Source organism: Oncorhynchus mykiss, chromosome 7 (assembly GCF_057628025.1).
Source record: "Oncorhynchus mykiss isolate SJ-2025 chromosome 7, ASM5762802v1, whole genome shotgun sequence".
Taxonomy (NCBI): Eukaryota; Metazoa; Chordata; class Actinopteri; order Salmoniformes; family Salmonidae; genus Oncorhynchus; species Oncorhynchus mykiss.
The window spans coordinates 365068-382500 of record NC_143028.1 but is presented as its reverse complement, the minus strand read 5'-3'; the positions used below and the strand labels follow the sequence as shown (position 1 = coordinate 382500).

Sequence of the window (17433 nt, the reverse complement as noted above, 5' to 3'; positions counted from 1 at the left end):
TCTCTATAGCTACTGCAAAGATGGCCGTAATAGGGCTGATCATAAAAACACTGTGTTTGGTTGGATGTTGGATGTTGAGGATGGGGGTAAGGATCAGTTAGAGGATGTTGAGGATGGGGGTAAGGATCAGTTAGAGGATGTTGAGGATGGGGGTAAGGATCAATTAGAGGATGTTGAGTATGGGGGTAAGGATCAGTTAGAGGATGTTGAGGATGGGGGTAAGGATCAGTTAGAGGATGGGGGTAAGGATCAGTTAGAGGATGTTGAGGATGGGGGTAAGGATCAGTTAGAGGATGTTGAGGATGGGGTAAGGATCAGTTAGAGGATGTTGAGGATGGGGGTAAGGATCAATTAGAGGATGTTGAGGATGGGGTAAGGATCAGTTAGAGGATGTTGAGGATGGGGTAAGGATCAGTTAGAGGATGTTGAGGATGGGGGTAAGGATCAGTTAGAGGATGTTGAGGATGGGGGTAAGGATCAGTTAGAGGATGTTGAGGATGGGGGTAAGGATCAGTTAGAGGATGTTGAGGATGGGGGTAAGGATCAGTTAGAGGATGTTGAGGATGGGGGTAAGGATCAGTTAGAGGATGTTGAGGATGGGGGTAAGGATCAGTTAGAGGATGTTGAGGATGGGGTAAGGATCAGTTAGAGGATGTTGAGGATGGGGTAAGGATCAGTTAGAGGATGTTGAGGATGGGGGTAAGGATCAGTTAGAGGATGTGGAGGATGGGGTAAGGATCAGTTAGAGGATGTTGAGGATGGGGGTAAGGATCAATTAGAGGATGTTGAGGATGGGGTAAGGATCAGTTAGAGGATGTTGAGGATGGGGGTAAGGATCAGTTAGAGGATGTGGAGGATGGGGGTAAGGATCAGTTAGAGGATGTTGAGTATGGGGGTAAGGATCAGTTAGAGAATGTTGAGGATGGGGTAAGGATCAGTTAGAGGATGTTGAGGATGGGGGTAAGGATCAATTAGAGGATGTTGAGGATGGGGTAAGGATCAGTTAGAGGATGTTGAGGATGGGGGTAAGGATCAGTTAGAGGATGTTGAGGATGGGGTAAGGATCAGTTAGAGGATGTTGAGGATGGGGGTAAGGATCAGTTAGAGGATGTTGAGGATGGGGTAAGGATCAGTTAGAGGATGTTGAGGATGGGGTAAGGATCAGTTAGAGGATGTTGAGGATGGGGTAAGGATCAGTTAGAGGATGTTGAGGATGGGGGTAAGGATCAGTTAGAGGATGTTGAGGATGGGGTAAGGATCAGTTAGAGGATGTTGAGGATGGGGGTAAGGATCAGTTAGAGGATGTTGAGGATGGGGGTAAGGATCAGTTAGAGGATGTGGAGGATGGGGTAAGGATCAGTTAGAGGATGTTGAGGATGGGGTAAGGATCAGTTAGAGGATGTTGAGGATGGGGTAAGGATCAGTTAGAGGATGTTGAGGATGGGGTAAGGATCAGTTAGAGGATGTTGAGGATGGGGTAAGGATCAGTTAGAGGATGTTGAGGATGGGGGTAAGGATCAGTTAGAGGATGTGGAGGATGGGGGTAAGGATCAGTTAGAGGATGTTGAGGATGGGGTAAGGATCAGTTAGAGGATGTTGAGGATTGGGGTAAGGATCAGTTAGAGGATGTTGAGGATGGGGGTAAGGATCAGTTAGAGGATGTTGAGGATGGGGGTAAGGATCAGTTAGAGGATGTTGAGGATTGGGGTAAGGATCAGTTAGAGGATGTTGAGGATGGGGGTAAGGATCAGTTAGAGGATGTTGAGGATGGGGGTAAGGATCAGTTAGAGGATGTGGAGGATGGGGTAAGGATCAGTTAGAGGATGTTGAGGATGGGGGTAAGGATCAGTTAGAGGATGTGGAGGATGGGGTAAGGATCAGTTAGAGGATGTTGAGGATGGGGGTAAGGATCAGTTAGAGGATGGGGTAAGGATCAGTTAGAGGATGTTGAGGATGGGGGTAAGGATCAGTTAGAGGATGTTGAGGATGGGGTAAGGATCAGTTAGAGGATGTTGAGGATGGGGGTAAGGATCAGTTAGAGGATGTTGAGGATGGGGGTAAGGATCAGTTAGAGGATGTTGAGGATGGGGGTAAGGATCAGTTAGAGGATGTTGAGGATGGGGGTAAGGATCAGTTAGAGGATGTTGAGGATGGGGTAAGGATCAGTTAGAGGATGTTGAGGATGGGGGTAAGGATCAGTTAGAGGATGTTGAGGATGGGGGTAAGGATCAGTTAGAGGATGTGGAGGATGGGGGTAAGGATCAGTTAGAGGATGTGGAGGATGGGGTAAGGATCAGTTAGAGGATGTTGAGGATGGGGGTAAGGATCAGTTAGAGGATGTTGAGGATGGGGTAAGGATCAGTTAGAGGATGTTGAGTATGGAGGTAAGGATCAGTTAGAGGATGTTGAGGATGGGGGTAAGGATCAGTTAGAGGATGTTGAGGATGGGGGTAAGGATCAGTTAGAGGATGTTGAGGATGGGGGTAAGGATCAGTTAGAGGATATTGAGGATGGGGGTAAGGATCAGTTAGAGGATGTGGAGGATGGGGGTAAGGATCAGTTAGAGGATGTGGAGGATGGGGTAAGGATCAGTTAGAGGATGTTGAGGATGGGGGTAAGGATCAGTTAGAGGAAATTGAGGATGGGGGTAAGGATCAGTTAGAGGATGTGGAGGATGGGGGTAAGGATCAGTTAGAGGATGTGGAGGATGGGGTAAGGATCAGTTAGAGGATGTTGAGGATGGGGGTAAGGATCAGTTAGAGGATGTTGAGGATGGGGGTAAGGATCAGTTAGAGGATGTTGAGGATGGGGGTAAGGATCAGTTAGAGGATGTTGAGTATGGAGGTAAGGATCAGTTAGAGGATGTTGAGGATGGGGGTAAGGATCAGTTAGAGGATGTTGAGGATGGGGGTAAGGATCAGTTAGAGGATGTTGAGGATGGGGTAAGGATCAGTTAGAGGATGTTGAGGATGGGGGTAAGGATCAGTTAGAGGATGTGGAGGATGGGGTAAGGATCAGTTAGAGGATGTTGAGGATGGGGGTAAGGATCAGTTAGAGGATGTTGAGGATGGGGGTAAGGATCAGTTAGAGGATGTGGAGGATGGGGTAAGGATCAGTTAGAGGATGTTGAGGATGGGGGTAAGGATCAATTAGAGGATGCTGAGGATGGGGGTAAGGATCAGTTAGAGGATGTTGAGGATGGGGGTAAGGATCAGTTAGAGGATGTTGAGGATGGGGGTAAGGATCAGTTAGAGGATGTTGAGGATGGGGGTAAGGATCAGTTAGAGGATGTTGAGGATGGGGGTAAGGATCAGTTAGAGGATGTTGAGGATGGGGGTAAGGATCAGTTAGAGGATGTTGAGGATGGGGTAAGGATCAGTTAGAGGATGTGGAGGATGGGGTAAGGATCAGTTAGAGGATGTTGAGGATGGGGGTAAGGATCAGTTAGAGGATGTGGAGGATGGGGTAAGGATCAGTTAGAGGATGTTGAGGATGGGGTAAGGATCAGTTAGAGGATGTTGAGGATGGGGGTAAGGATCAGTTAGAGGATGTTGAGGATGGGGGTAAGGATCAGTTAGAGGATGTTGAGGATGGGGTAAGGATCAGTTAGAGGATGTTGAGGATGGGGTAAGGATCAGTTAGAGGATGTTGAGGATGGGGGTAAGGATCAGTTAGAGGATGTGGAGGATGGGGTAAGGATCAGTTAGAGGATGTTGAGGATGGGGGTAAGGATCAGTTAGAGGATGTGGAGGATGGGGTAAGGATCAGTTAGAGGATGTTGAGGATGGGGTAAGGATCAGTTAGAGGATGTTGAGTATGGAGGTAAGGATCAGTTAGAGGATGTGGAGGATGGGGTAAGGATCAGTTAGAGGATGTTGAGGATGGGGTAAGGATCAGTTAGAGGATGTGGAGGATGGGGTAAGGATCAGTTAGAGGATGTGGAGGATGGGGTAAGCATCAGTTAGAGGATGTGGAGGATGGGGTAAGGATCAGTTAGAGGATGTGGAGGATGGGGTAAGGATCAGTTAGAGGATGTGGAGGATGGGGTAAGGATCAGTTAGAGGATGTGGAGGATGGGGTAAGGATCAGTTAGAGGATGTGGAGGATGGGGTAAGGATCAGTTAGAGGATGTTGAGGATGGGGTAAGGATCAGTTAGAGGATGTTGAGGATGGGGTAAGGATCAGTTAGAGGATGTGGAGGATGGGGTAAGGATCAGTTAGAGGATGTGGAGGATGGGGTAAGGATCAGTTAGAGGATGTGGAGGATGGGGTAAGGATCAGTTAGAGGATGTGGAGGATGGGGTAAGGATCAGTTAGAGGATGTGGAGGATGGGGTAAGGATCAGTTAGAGGATGTTGAGGATGGGGTAAGGATCAGTTAGAGGATGTTGAGGATGGGGTAGCTTGCTGAGCTTGCTGCTCAGTCCTCAACGGAGAGGAACGCAGAAGGATATGTTTCACATATTTAGTGTCCTATAAGTCCACATCCAGACATTCAGAATGCTGACAAACCCTCCCTCCACAGGATATCTGGGGGCAACATTCAGAATACTGACAAACCCTCCCTCCACAGGATATCTGGGGGCAACATTCAGAATACTGACAAACCCTCCCTCCACAGGAAATCTGGGGGCAACATTCAGAATACTGACAAACCCTCCCTCCACAGGATATCTGGGGGCAACATTCAGAATACTGACAAACCCTCCCTCCACAGGAAATCTGGGGGCAACATTCAGAATAGTGACAAACCCTCCCTCCACAGGAAATCTGGGGGCAACATTCAGAATGCTGACAAACCCTCCCTCCACAGGAAATCTGGAGGCAACATTCAGAATACTGACAAACCCTCCCTCCACAGGAAATCTGGGGGCAACATTCAGAATGCTGACAAACCCTCCCTCCACAGGAAATCTGGGGGCAACATTCAGAATACTGACAAACCCTCCCTCCACATGAAATCTGGGGGCAACATTCAGAATGCTGACAAACCCTCCCTCCACAGGAAATCTGGGGGCAACATTCAGAATGCTGACAAACCCTCCCTCCACATGAAATCTGGGGGCAACATTCAGAATAGTGACAAACCCTCCCTCCACAGGAAATCTGGGGGCAACATTCAGAATAGTGACAAACCCTCCCTCCACATGAAATCTGGGGGCAACATTCAGAATAGTGACAAACCCTCCCTCCACAGGAAATCTGGGGGCAACATTCAGAATAGTGACAAACCCTCCCTCCACAGGAAATCTGGGGGCAACATTCAGAATAGTGACAAACCCTCCCTCCACATGAAATCTGGGGGCGATTTTCAATGTTATTTTATAGAGGATGGGGTTGCTGCTAAGGGTCATGTAGTTCTATAGAAGACAGATTCAAAACCTTACAATAAGTTTGTGGCTATCCCAGGACAATCAGTGGAGTGTATTTGGGTGTTTTCCTCAGCCATAAATAGCTCTCTTATGGAAGTGTTATAGGAGGATGCTGCTATGTGTCTGTTTCATCCCAGCTGGATCTGAACCTCTGTGAGGACATCTCCTGGTGCCCAGCTGATAGAACGCAGCACGCACACACACGCACGCACACACACACACACACACACAAACACACACACACACACACACACACACAAACACACACAGAGAGAGGAAGTTCCACAGTGGACAAAGTCCTGTTGACTATCACCTCATTAGTTTCTGCTCCGTCCTTGTTCCCCTCAGGACATTTTAATCTGAGAGGAAGGAAGACACCCACCCACTGTTCTGCCTCTTTTGTTCTCTTCTCTCTCTCCTTCTCTGTCTCTCTCCTTTTCTCTTGCTCCCTTAATCTCTATTTTTCAATATCTCTCACAGACAGACAGACAGACAGACAGACAGACAGACAGACAGACAGACACACATTGGGGGAGTAGGCAGCTGCTGACACATGCTCCCTGTCTCTCTCTTCAGCCCTCAGAGTGACAGATGAGGCAGAGAGAGAGAGGCCTGACCACAGAGCTCTAAGTCTTAGTGTGCGTCCCAAATGGCACCCCATTTGCTGAGTGCACTTCATAGGGAATAGGGTGCCAGCTGAGCTGACAACTGAGTGGAGCCCTGTGTGTACCACAACAGTTCAGCTCCATCTGAACCATTCATTCCACAGTTAGTCCTGCTGCCAGACCTCTGAATCCCATCAACCTCAAGTCCTGCTGCCAGACCTGTGAATCCCATCAACCTCAAGCATGCCACTTAAGAAAAAGGCCCTAATGCAAGGAGTGTGTGTCAATGTGAGAGGTGAAGAACAACAGAGAGAGAGAGAGAGAGAGAGAGAGAGAGAGAGAGAGCGAGAGAGCGAGAGAGAGAGCGAGAGGGAGCGAGAGAGAGGGAGAGAGAGAGAGAGAGACAAAGAGAGTTTAAGACAATCTGAGTTCTGAATGATACACAGTACCTTGTATGTGAGTTACCCCAGGTCACACAGTCTATATGATTCAGTTACCCAGGTCACACAGTCTATATGATTCAGTTACCCAGGTCACACAGTCTATATGATTCAGTTACCCAGGTAACACAGTCTATATGATTCAGTTTCCCCAGGTAACACTGTCTATATGATTCAGTTACCCAGGTAACACACAGTCTATGTGATTCAGTTACCCAGATCACACAGTCTATGTGATTCAGTTACCCAGATCACACAGTCTATGTGATTCAGTTACCCAGGTCACACAGTCTATATGATTCAGTTTCCCCAGGTAACACAGTCTATATGATTCAGTTACCCAGATCACACAGTCTATGTGATTCAGTTACCCAGGTCACACAGTCTATATGATTCAGTTTCCCCAGGTAACACAGTCTATATGATTCAGTTACCCAGATCACACAGTCTATAGGATTCAGTTTCCCCAGGTCACACAGTCTATATGATTCAGTTACCCAGGTAACACAGTCTATATGATTCAGTTACCCAGGTCACACAGTCTATATGATTCAGTTACCCAGGTAACACAGTCTATATGATTCAGTTTCCCCAGGTAACACTGTCTATATGATTCAGTTACCCAGGTAACACACAGTCTATGTGATTCAGTTACCCAGATCACACAGTCTATGTGATTCAGTTACCCAGGTCACACAGTCTATATGATTCAGTTTCCCCAGGTAACACAGTCTATATGATTCAGTTACCCAGATCACACAGTCTATAGGATTCAGTTACCCAGATCACACAGTCTATGTGATTCAGTTTCCCCAGGTCACACAGTCTATATGATTCAGTTACCCAGATCACACAGTCTATGTGATTCAGTTACCCAGGTCACACAGTCTATATGATTCAGTTTCCCCAGGTAACACAGTCTATATGATTCAGTTACCCAGATCACACAGTCTATAGGATTCAGTTTCCCCAGGTCACACAGTCTATATGATTCAGTTACCCAGGTAACACAGTATATATGATTCAGTTACCCAGGTCACACAGTCTATATGATTCAGTTACCCAGGTAACACAGTCTATATGATTCAGTTACCCAGATCACACTGTCTATATGATTCAGTTACCCAGATCACACAGTCTATATGATTCAGTTACCCAGATCACACAGTCTATATGATTCAGTTACCCAGATCACACAGTCTATGTGATTCAGTTACCCAGGTCACACAGTCTATATGATTCAGTTTCCCCAGGTAACACAGTCTATATGATTCAGTTACCCAGATCACACAGTCTATAGGATTCAGTTTCCCCAGGTCACACAGTCTATATGATTCAGTTACCCAGGTAACACAGTCTATATGATTCAGTTACCCAGGTCACACAGTCTATATGATTCAGTTACCCAGGTAACACAGTCTATATGATTCAGTTACCCAGATCACACAGTCTATATGATTCAGTTACCCAGGTCACACAGTCTATATGATTCAGTTACCCAGGTCACACAGTCTATATGATTCAGTTACCCAGGTAACACACAGTCTATATGATTCAGTTACCCAGATCACACTGTCTATATGATTCAGTTACCCAGGTAACACAGTCTATATGATTCAGTTACCCAGGTAACACAGTCTATATGATTCAGTTACCCAGATCACACAGTCTATATGATTCAGTTACCCAGGTAACACACAGTCTATATGATTCAGTTACCCAGGTAACACAGTCTATATGATTCAGTTACCCAGATCACACAGTCTATATGATTCAGTTACCCAGGTAACACACAGTCTATATGATTCAGTTACCCAGGTCACACAGTCTATATGATTCAGTTTCCCCAGGTAACACAGTCTATATGATTCAGTTACCCAGATCACACTGTCTATATGATTCAGTTACCCAGATCACACAGTCTATAGGATTCAGTTTCCCCAGGTCACACAGTGTAAATGAGTATACAGTACAGCTGATCTAAGGCATGCAGACATGCAAAAACTCATTTGATTGAGTTTTCTTTCAGGCTAACAACGTTAACAACGTTAACAACGGAAATATGCACCGCTCCTCTTAAGTTTGCAGAAAGATCTCAACGTTTACAAAAGGGCTCTTTGTTCAGTAGCAAGTAGCAACCTTTCGTCCCCGGAATGTGAAACATGCGGCTCCAATTCACCGAGCTCCAGAAATTGATCCGATGCAGGCAACAAAGGCTGGCTGCTGACCGTGGTCTGTAGAAGGGAAGGCCTGGGAGCTTGCTAAAGCAGAGCCCACCTCAGCTGTCTGGCAGCCAGAGTGGACAGGCAGCAGTCTGTGAACAACTGACGGCAGAAACACACAGGATCCAGGTTGGGATTCAGTATAGATGCTTTGCATTCAAGTTAGTGGAGGAATGTCAATGGTGCCTGTGTAACGTCTGAAGGGTCAATCACCCTGACGGTTGTCTCTCTGAGTGTCACTGGCCTCTTTGTGTCGAGTTGAACCAGCTGCTGTCTCCCTCCTATAGGCTGGCTCAAAGCGTTCAGCGTACACGGAGCACGGCCCGGCCTACAACAGTGTCAACAAACGCGATAGTAGTCAATCCATCATTCTGTCTCAGCCGCTGAATCACACAGCAGTCATGCGGGAGGCGTGTGTGGAGGCAGGGAGAGAGGGAGGAGACAGGACGGCAACCAGCTGGCGCTGAGGTTCTTTGATTTCCCTTCATTTCTAAATAGTCTCCCACTGTATTCGTTTAGAAAATGAACAGGTAATATTGTTGAAATAAGTCACATCTGAATCGATGCCTCAGGTACAAAGCAACAAACACCTTGAGGACCACTTCCTCCAAACCTATCAGATGGGTCAATAGACCAATGGGGGAGAATGAGGGACGGATTTACGAACAGGCACGTCCCCCTACCCCCAACGCTGGAGGTCGGGGCCCCTCAAATAACATATGAACATGACAGAAGTCATGGCAAAATGTGTAGAATTGCAGGAAATTCACTTGAAAACTGCAACATTTTCTCTTAGCCTCATGATAAAACTGCAACATTTTCTCTTAGCCTCATGATAAAACTGCAACATTTCCTCTTAGCCTCATGATAAAACTGCAACATTTTCTCTTAGCCTCATGATAAAACTGCAACATTTTCTCTTAGCCTCATGATAAAACTGCAACATTTTCTCTTAGCCTCATGATAAAACTGCAACATTTTCTCTTAGCCTCATGATAAAACTGCAACATTTTTTCTTAGCCTCATGATAAAACTGCTACATTTTCTCTTAGCCTCATGATAAAACTGCAACATTTTCTCTTAGCCTCATGATAAAACTGCAACATTTCCTCTTAGCCTCATGATAAAACTGCAACATTTCCTCTTAGCCTCATGATAAAACTGCAACAATTCCTCTTAGCCTCATGATAAAACTGCAACATTTCCTCTTAGCCTCATGATAAAACTGCAACATTTCCTCTTAGCCTCATGATAAAACTGCAACATTTCCTCTTAGCCTCATGATAAAACTGCAACATTTTCTCTTAGCCTCATGATAAAACTGCAACATTTTCTCTCTGTCCCATGGCAAAATGTTTTTAATCGCAGGAAAGGCCCCCTGGAGGTAGGTGCTCCCAAATCCGGCCCTGGGGAGAATGGCTCCTGCAGATAAGCCCAGCTCAGCTCTAGCTTCATCCCCGGTATCTAGCACCCCTCCTCCTCATCCCCCGTCCTCCCTCTTCTTCTCAGCATGTGATTGATATGGAGGAGCCTGCAGGTTAGCAGCTGTGGGATTCACTCCCCCCTTTGAAATCTCCCTAACTAACTCAGCAGCCCCAGGACTAATCAATAGGTTTCCCTCTGCCGCTTGTCTTGCCAGGGAGCAGTAGGGGGGCAGGAACTCAGGCATCTGTGGAACTGGAGCCCCCACTAACCCTTACAAACTGAAACGCACAATCCTTTGACCCTCCCAGGAAGGAACCCACATCCCCCTGACCACTGACCCTCCCAGACTGAAATGCACAACCCCCTGCCCCTCCCAGGAAGGAACCCACATCCCCCTGCCCCTCCCAGGAAGGAACCCACATCCCCCTGACCCTCCCAGGACTCCCTACAGTACGAAGTGGTGGTGGACTGACCCTGGCGCATTTGTTCTCTGTTTATCTGTGATGCAGTTAATGAACCACAGACAGTCAGTCAGGGGGTAACAGTAAAATGGAGGTCGTTAAGGTCATGTCCTGGGAAGTTATGAACTCCCATTTGTCCTCTGTGTGCTCCTTCACCTTCAGGGTTAAAGGTTAGAGGCCTGTCGGCTGGGCTACGGGGTGTTGATATGTTTCTTTGTAACGTTCCTGTCATTGCGTCTCTCCTTGGATGTTGAAAGTGGAGGTGTGTGCCTGAGGCAGTTTGCTAAGGTGATTGGCTGTCTGCCTGCACCCTTTATTTAAGAGTTAGGAGAGTGAGTTGATATGGGTTCAATAGCTTTATGTCAGTGGTATTTCAACTTTTTTACGCAGGGACCCCATTTTTTTCGCCATAATTTCTGGGGAACCCATTTCCCCCCCCACCACATATCTAATGACAAAACTTTAAAGCCTGTCCATTTTCTAGGAGGGCAGCAGGTAGCCTAGCGGTTAAAGCTTTGGGACAGTAACCAAAATGTTGCTTGTGTAAAAATGTGCCGTTCTTCCCTTGAGCAAGGCAGTAAAATCATTTGTACTTCTAATTTTTTTTAAATCGTTTTATTTGTCGACCCAACTGCAATTCCCCCACTAGGGGTCATGAACCTGACTTTGAATACCACTGCTTTATATCCATATGTGAGTTGAAGGCCTGTTACTGGGTTGTGTTCTATACTATACTATACTGTATTACTGGGTTGTGTTCTATATTATACTATACTATACTGTATTACTGGGTTGTGTTCTATATTATACTATACTATACTGTATTACTGGGTTGTGTTCTATCCTATACTGTATTACTGGGTTGTGTTCTATACTATACTGTATTACTGGGTTGTGTTCTATACTATACTGTATTACTGGGTTGTGTTCTATACTATACTGTATTACTGGGTTGTGTTCTATACTATACTGTATTACTGGGTTGTGTTCTATACTATATTGTATTACTGGGTTGTGTTCTATACTATACTGTATTACTGGGTTGTGTTCTATATTATACTATACTATACTGTATTACTGGGTTGTGTTCTATATTATACTATACTATACTGTATTACTGGGTTGTGTTCTATACTATATTGTATTACTGGGTTGTGTTCTATACTATACTGTATTACTGGGTTGTGTTCTATACTATACTGTATTACTGGGTTGTGTTCTATACTATATTGTATTACCGGGTTGTGTTCTATTCTATACTGTATTACTGGGCTGTGTTCTATACTATACTGTATTACTGGGCTGTGTTCTATACTATACTGTATTACTGGGTTGTGTTCTATACTATACTGTATTACTGGGTTGTGTTCTATACTATATTGTATTACTGGGTTGTGTTCTATACTATACTGTATTACTGGGTTGTGTTCTATACTATATTGTATTACTGGGTTGTGTTCTATACTATACTGTATTACTGGGTTGTGTTCTATACTATATTGTATTACTGGGTTGTGTTCTATACTATACTGTATTACTGGGTTGTGTTCTATATTATACTATACTATACTGTATTACTGGGTTGTGTTCTATACTATATTGTATTACTGGGTTGTGTTCTATACTATACTGTATTACTGGGTTGTGTTCTATACTATACTGTATTACTGGGTTGTGTTCTATACTATACTGTATTACTGGGTTGTGTTCTATTCTATATTGTATTACCGGGTTGTGTTCTATTCTATACTGTATTACTGGGCTGTGTTCTATACTATACTGTATTAATGGGTTGTGTTCTATACTATACTATATTACTGGGTTGTGTTCTATACTATATTGTATTACCGGGTTGTGTTCTATACTATACTCTATTACTGGGCTGTGTTCTATACTATACTGTATTAATGGGTTGTGTTCTATACTATACTATACTGTATTACTGGGTTGTGTTCTATACTATATTGTATTACTGGGTTGTGTTCTATACTATATTGTATTACCGGGTTGTGTTCTATACTATACTCTATTACTGGGCTGTGTTCTATACTATACTGTATTAATGGGTTGTGTCCTATACTATACTGTATTACTGGGTTGTGTTATATACTATATTGTATTACTGGGTTGTGTTCTATACTATACTGTATTACTGGGTTGTGTTCTATACTATACTGTATTACTGGGCTGTGTTCTATACTATACTGTATTAATGGGTTGTGTTCTATACTATACTGTATTACTGGGTTGTGTTCTATACTATACTCTATTACTGGGCTGTGTTCTATACTATACTGTATTACTGGGTTGTGTTCTATACTATACTATATTACTGGGTTGTGTTCTATACTATACTGTATTACTGGGTTGTGTTCTATACTATACTCTATTACTGGGCTGTGTTCTATACTATACTGTATTAATGGGTTGTGTCCTATACTATACTATACTGTATTACTGGGTTGTGTTATATACTATATTGTATTACTGGGTTGTGTTCTATACTATACTGTATTACTGGGTTGTGTTCTATACTATACTGTATTACTGGGCTGTGTTCTATACTATACTGTATTAATGGGTTGTGTTCTATACTATACTGTATTACTGGGTTGTGTTCTATACTATACTCTATTACTGGGCTGTGTTCTATACTATACTGTATTACTGGGTTGTGTTCTATACTATACTATATTACTGGGTTGTGTTCTATACTATACTGTATTACTGGGTTGTGTTCTATACTATACTGTATTACTGGGTTGTGTTCTATACTATACTGTATTACTGGGTTGTGTTCTATACTATACTGTATTACTGGGTTGTATTCTATACTATACTGTATTACTGGGTTGTGTTCTGTACTATACTGTATATCCAGTAGCTTACTTTTTCGTTTTTACTGTGAGAATTTGTGTTAGTCTGCTGCACCTCCACTCCTGTTTGGCTATGCTCCTTCCCTTCCTCTATTCCTGCTTGAAAACAAAGCGGACAGGGAGGCAGAGCCCATCAATGTGCAGCTCAGTCCTGGTAATGAGCAGAGCTCAGGTGTCTCTACCTTGTTAAAGCCTGGATAGAGGCATGGGATAAGCCAGTCGCTCAGAGGCCCTACTGAATAAAAGAGGGGTTCCCATTAGGGGATACATAGGCTCTGCAGTACGCACACACAACACACCACACATACACACACAACACAACACACCACACACACACACACACAAACACACACACACACCAGTTCTGTGTTTGCCCACTGAAGCTGAGCCAATCACAGAGTCGTGCCTAGGAAAGGCTCAGGAGACCTACTGAAGAAATCAGCAGAAAGACAGACAGACAGACAGTCCCTCTACACTACAGACAGACAGTCCCTCCACACTACAGACAGACAGTCCCTCTACACTACAGAGACACTCCCTCTACACTACAGACAGACACTCCCTCTACACTACAGACAGACACTCCCTCTACACTACAGACAGACACTCCCTCTACACTACACTACAGACAGACAGTCCCTCCACACTACAGAGACACTCCCTCTACACTACAGACAGACAGTCCCTCTACACTACAGACAGACAGTCCCTCTACATTACAGACAGACACTCCCTCTACACTACACTATAGACAGACTGTCCCTCCACACAACAGAGACACTCCCTCTACACTACAGACAGACAGTCCCTCTACACTACACTACAGACAGACAGTCTCTCTACATTACAGACAGACACTCCCTCTACACTACACTATAGACAGACAGTCCCTCCACACTACAGAGACACTCCCTCTACACTACAGACAGACAGTCCCTCTACGCTACAGACATACAGTCCCTCTACATTACAGACAGACACTCCCTCTACACTACACTATAGACAGACAGTCCCTCTACACTACATTACAGACAGACAGTCCCACTACAGCCAAACAGGCAGACAGACAGTCCCTCTACAGCCAACCAGACAGACAAACAGACCCACTCTGCAACAGAGCCCCAGCTTGAACTACCACCTCCACTTCCACCACCCCCAGGTTACAAGCACAGTCCAGGCAGGGGACAGCTGAGGGGGCTGGGAGAGGGCTGGGGAGTGTGGGGCTACGGAAGGGAGAGGGCTGGGGATTGGGCTGGGGGAGAGTGGGGCTTAAGCAGGGAGAGGGCTGGGGGAGTGTGGGGCTACGGAAGGGAGAGGGCTGGGGATTGGGCTGAGGGAAAGTGGGGCTTAAGCAGGGAGTGGGCTGAGGGATTGTGGAGCAATGGAAGGGAGAGGGCTGGGGGAATGTGGAGCAATGGAAGGGGCAGGGCTGAGGGTATGGAAGGGACAGGGCTGGGGGAGTGTGGAGCAATGGAAGGGAGAGGGCTGGGGGAATGTGGAGCAATGGAAGGGAGAGGGCTGGGGGAGTGTGGAGCAATGGAAGGGAGAGGGCTGGGGGAATGTGGAGCAATGGAAGGGAGAGGGCTAGGGATTGGGCTGGGGGAGAGTGGGGCCAAGAAAGGGAGAGGGCTAGGGAGTGTGGAACAATGGAATGGAGAGGGCTAGGGGAGAGTGGGGCTACGGAAGGGAGAGGGCTGGGGATCCGGCTGGAGGAGAGTGGGTCTACGGAAGGGAGAGGGCTGGGGATCCGGCTGGGGGAGAGTGGGGCTACGGAAAGGAGAGGGCTGGGGATTGGGCTGGGGGAGAGTGGGGCTACGGAAGGGAGAGGGCTGGGGATCCGGCTGGAGGAGAGTGGGGCTACGGAAAGGAGAGGGCTGGGGATCCGGCTGGGGGAGAGTGGGGCTACGGAAGGGAGAGGGCTGGGGATCCGGCTGGGGGAGAGTGGGGCTACGGAAGGGAGAGGGCTGGGGATCCGGCTGGGGGAGAGTGGGGCTACGGAAGGGAGAGGGCTGGGGATCCGGCTGGGGGAGAGTGGGTCTACGGAAGGGAGAGGGCTGGGGATCCGGCTGGGGGAGAGTGGGTCTACGGAAGGGAGAGGGCTGGGGATCCGGCTGGAGGAGAGTGGGGCTACGGAAGGGAGAGGGCTGGGGATCCGGCTGGGGGAGAGTGGGGCTACGGAAGGGAGAGGGCTGGGGATCCGGCTGGAGGAGAGTGGGGCTACAACACATAATTACTTCCAGACTTCCAGCATGGATGGAGATCCCATGAGGTTAACTCCTCAACACTAGAAACCAGTATACTGGAAGAGGCCAGTATAAGACTAATAAACTGAACCAGGTACAGAAATGGCAGTTTGTCTGGAGGGAGGACAGTCTTCTCACTGTTACTGATTGGCTGCATGGTGTCTTTGTTGAGGGGGAGGGCTGGAGAAGCATGGTAGAACATTTGGTCAGTGGTGTCTGTCTGAATGGTTCAACCAGCTGGTCCATCCCTACAATTCCACAGTAGCATCATGACTTCTTCTAAGCATGTAACAAACCAGAACTTGATAATAAATAATAGATCATTTAGTTTCATTAAAAATGAAATATTCATCACTGTTAACAAATGTATTCCTCCATGACACGCATGCTGCACACACTGTGAGACCAACAGGTCCTGACATGCCTGGCAGCTGCATTTCTAATGGACAGCAACTGTGATCAATGGGCATCATGGAAGCCAAAGGCAAACAATGCATAAAGCATTTATCCTGCATCTACCCAGGTTATATACATTTACCCAGGTTATATACATTTACCCAGGTTATATACATTTACCCAGGTTATATACATTTACCCAGGTTATATACAGGTTATATACATCTACCCAGGTTATATACATCTACCCAGGTTATATACATCTACCCAGGTTATATACATTTAGCCAGGTTATATACATTTACCCAGGTTATATACATTTACCCAGGTTATATACATTTACCCAGGTTATATACATCTACCCAGGTTATATACATCTACCCAGGTTATAGACATTTACCCAGGTTATATACATCTAAACTAAATATTATACTAGGGGAGACTGGGTCATAGAGTTATGGCAACATAGATAGATTAAAGAAATGAAATGGATCATTACCTGACGTGTCCCATAGGCTGAGCTCTATTCTTTTCGTGTCTATTTCAAAACTGGCCGTGTAATTCTCGAACACTGTGGGCATGTAACTCTAAAGAAAAAAGAGACAATCATAGATCATTATAGACAAGTAATAACAAATATTATTATTAGTAGTAGTAGTAGTATTAATTAGTTATAACAAACGTTTGTTACATTTAGCTATCAAGCAGACAATTCTTTGAACTCACCTCTGGGAAGATATCCTTTGCAAAAACGTGTAGTAGAGCAGTCTTCCCACATTGACTGTCCCCGACCACAACTATTTTACACTTCACAATCTGACTAGGATCCATCCCGGACTGAACAGATACTTTCTGACTAGATATTCTCTCCTTCATTGGTGTCAGTTGACGGACAGTTCGCTATAGAGAGCTCCACGTTGTTTGAAGAGAGCACACACACACACACACACATGAATAACAGAAAACAGCAGATACTCGGAGCGTAATAAATCCGTTTCTCCTCTCTGATGTCTGCGTCCTTTGTCAGTACTGTGTCTGGTGTCGACTACAACGCGAACGAGACTTTTTGACGGTATTTATACCGAGACCATGAGCCAGTGGAGTTGTCCCTCCCCTCTCTCTCCACGTGCTGAAAGTGTTGCAGGGCTATGTGGGGACCTGGGTGGTCGGGAGAGTGGTGATCGTATGCTCAGTGTGTGATGGCGCCCTCCGTAGGACTCCCTACAAACAGCTCAGATCATGATGGACTCCTTTATTAAAATATTTATCATCTCACCGTGTCATTTTAAATGACTTGTGTTCAGAGAGAGAGGGAACGAGAGAGACTCGGTGAGTATAGCGTTGCTATTGAGAAATGCCGCTGTGCACACTGCCCACAAAATGAGGTGGAAACT

At 45.7% G+C, this 17433-nt stretch overlaps 1 protein-coding gene across 1 annotated transcript in view; it reads right to left on the bottom strand.

The window, feature by feature from the left end:
• The window catches only part of LOC110495396 (rho-related GTP-binding protein RhoE), a 22339-nt gene extending 5148 nt beyond the window's left edge, over positions 1–17191 (bottom strand). Inside the window, exons 1-2 of the mRNA XM_090239580.1 lie at positions 16766–17191; positions 16539–16626 (exon numbers count right to left, since the gene is read on the bottom strand). Coding sequence (XP_090095706.1) covers positions 16539–16626; positions 16766–16915 — 238 coding nt within the window. The 5' untranslated portion in view covers positions 16916–17191. The remainder of the gene's footprint in view (positions 1–16538; positions 16627–16765) is intronic.
• Between the last annotated feature and the right edge of the window lie 242 nt (positions 17192–17433).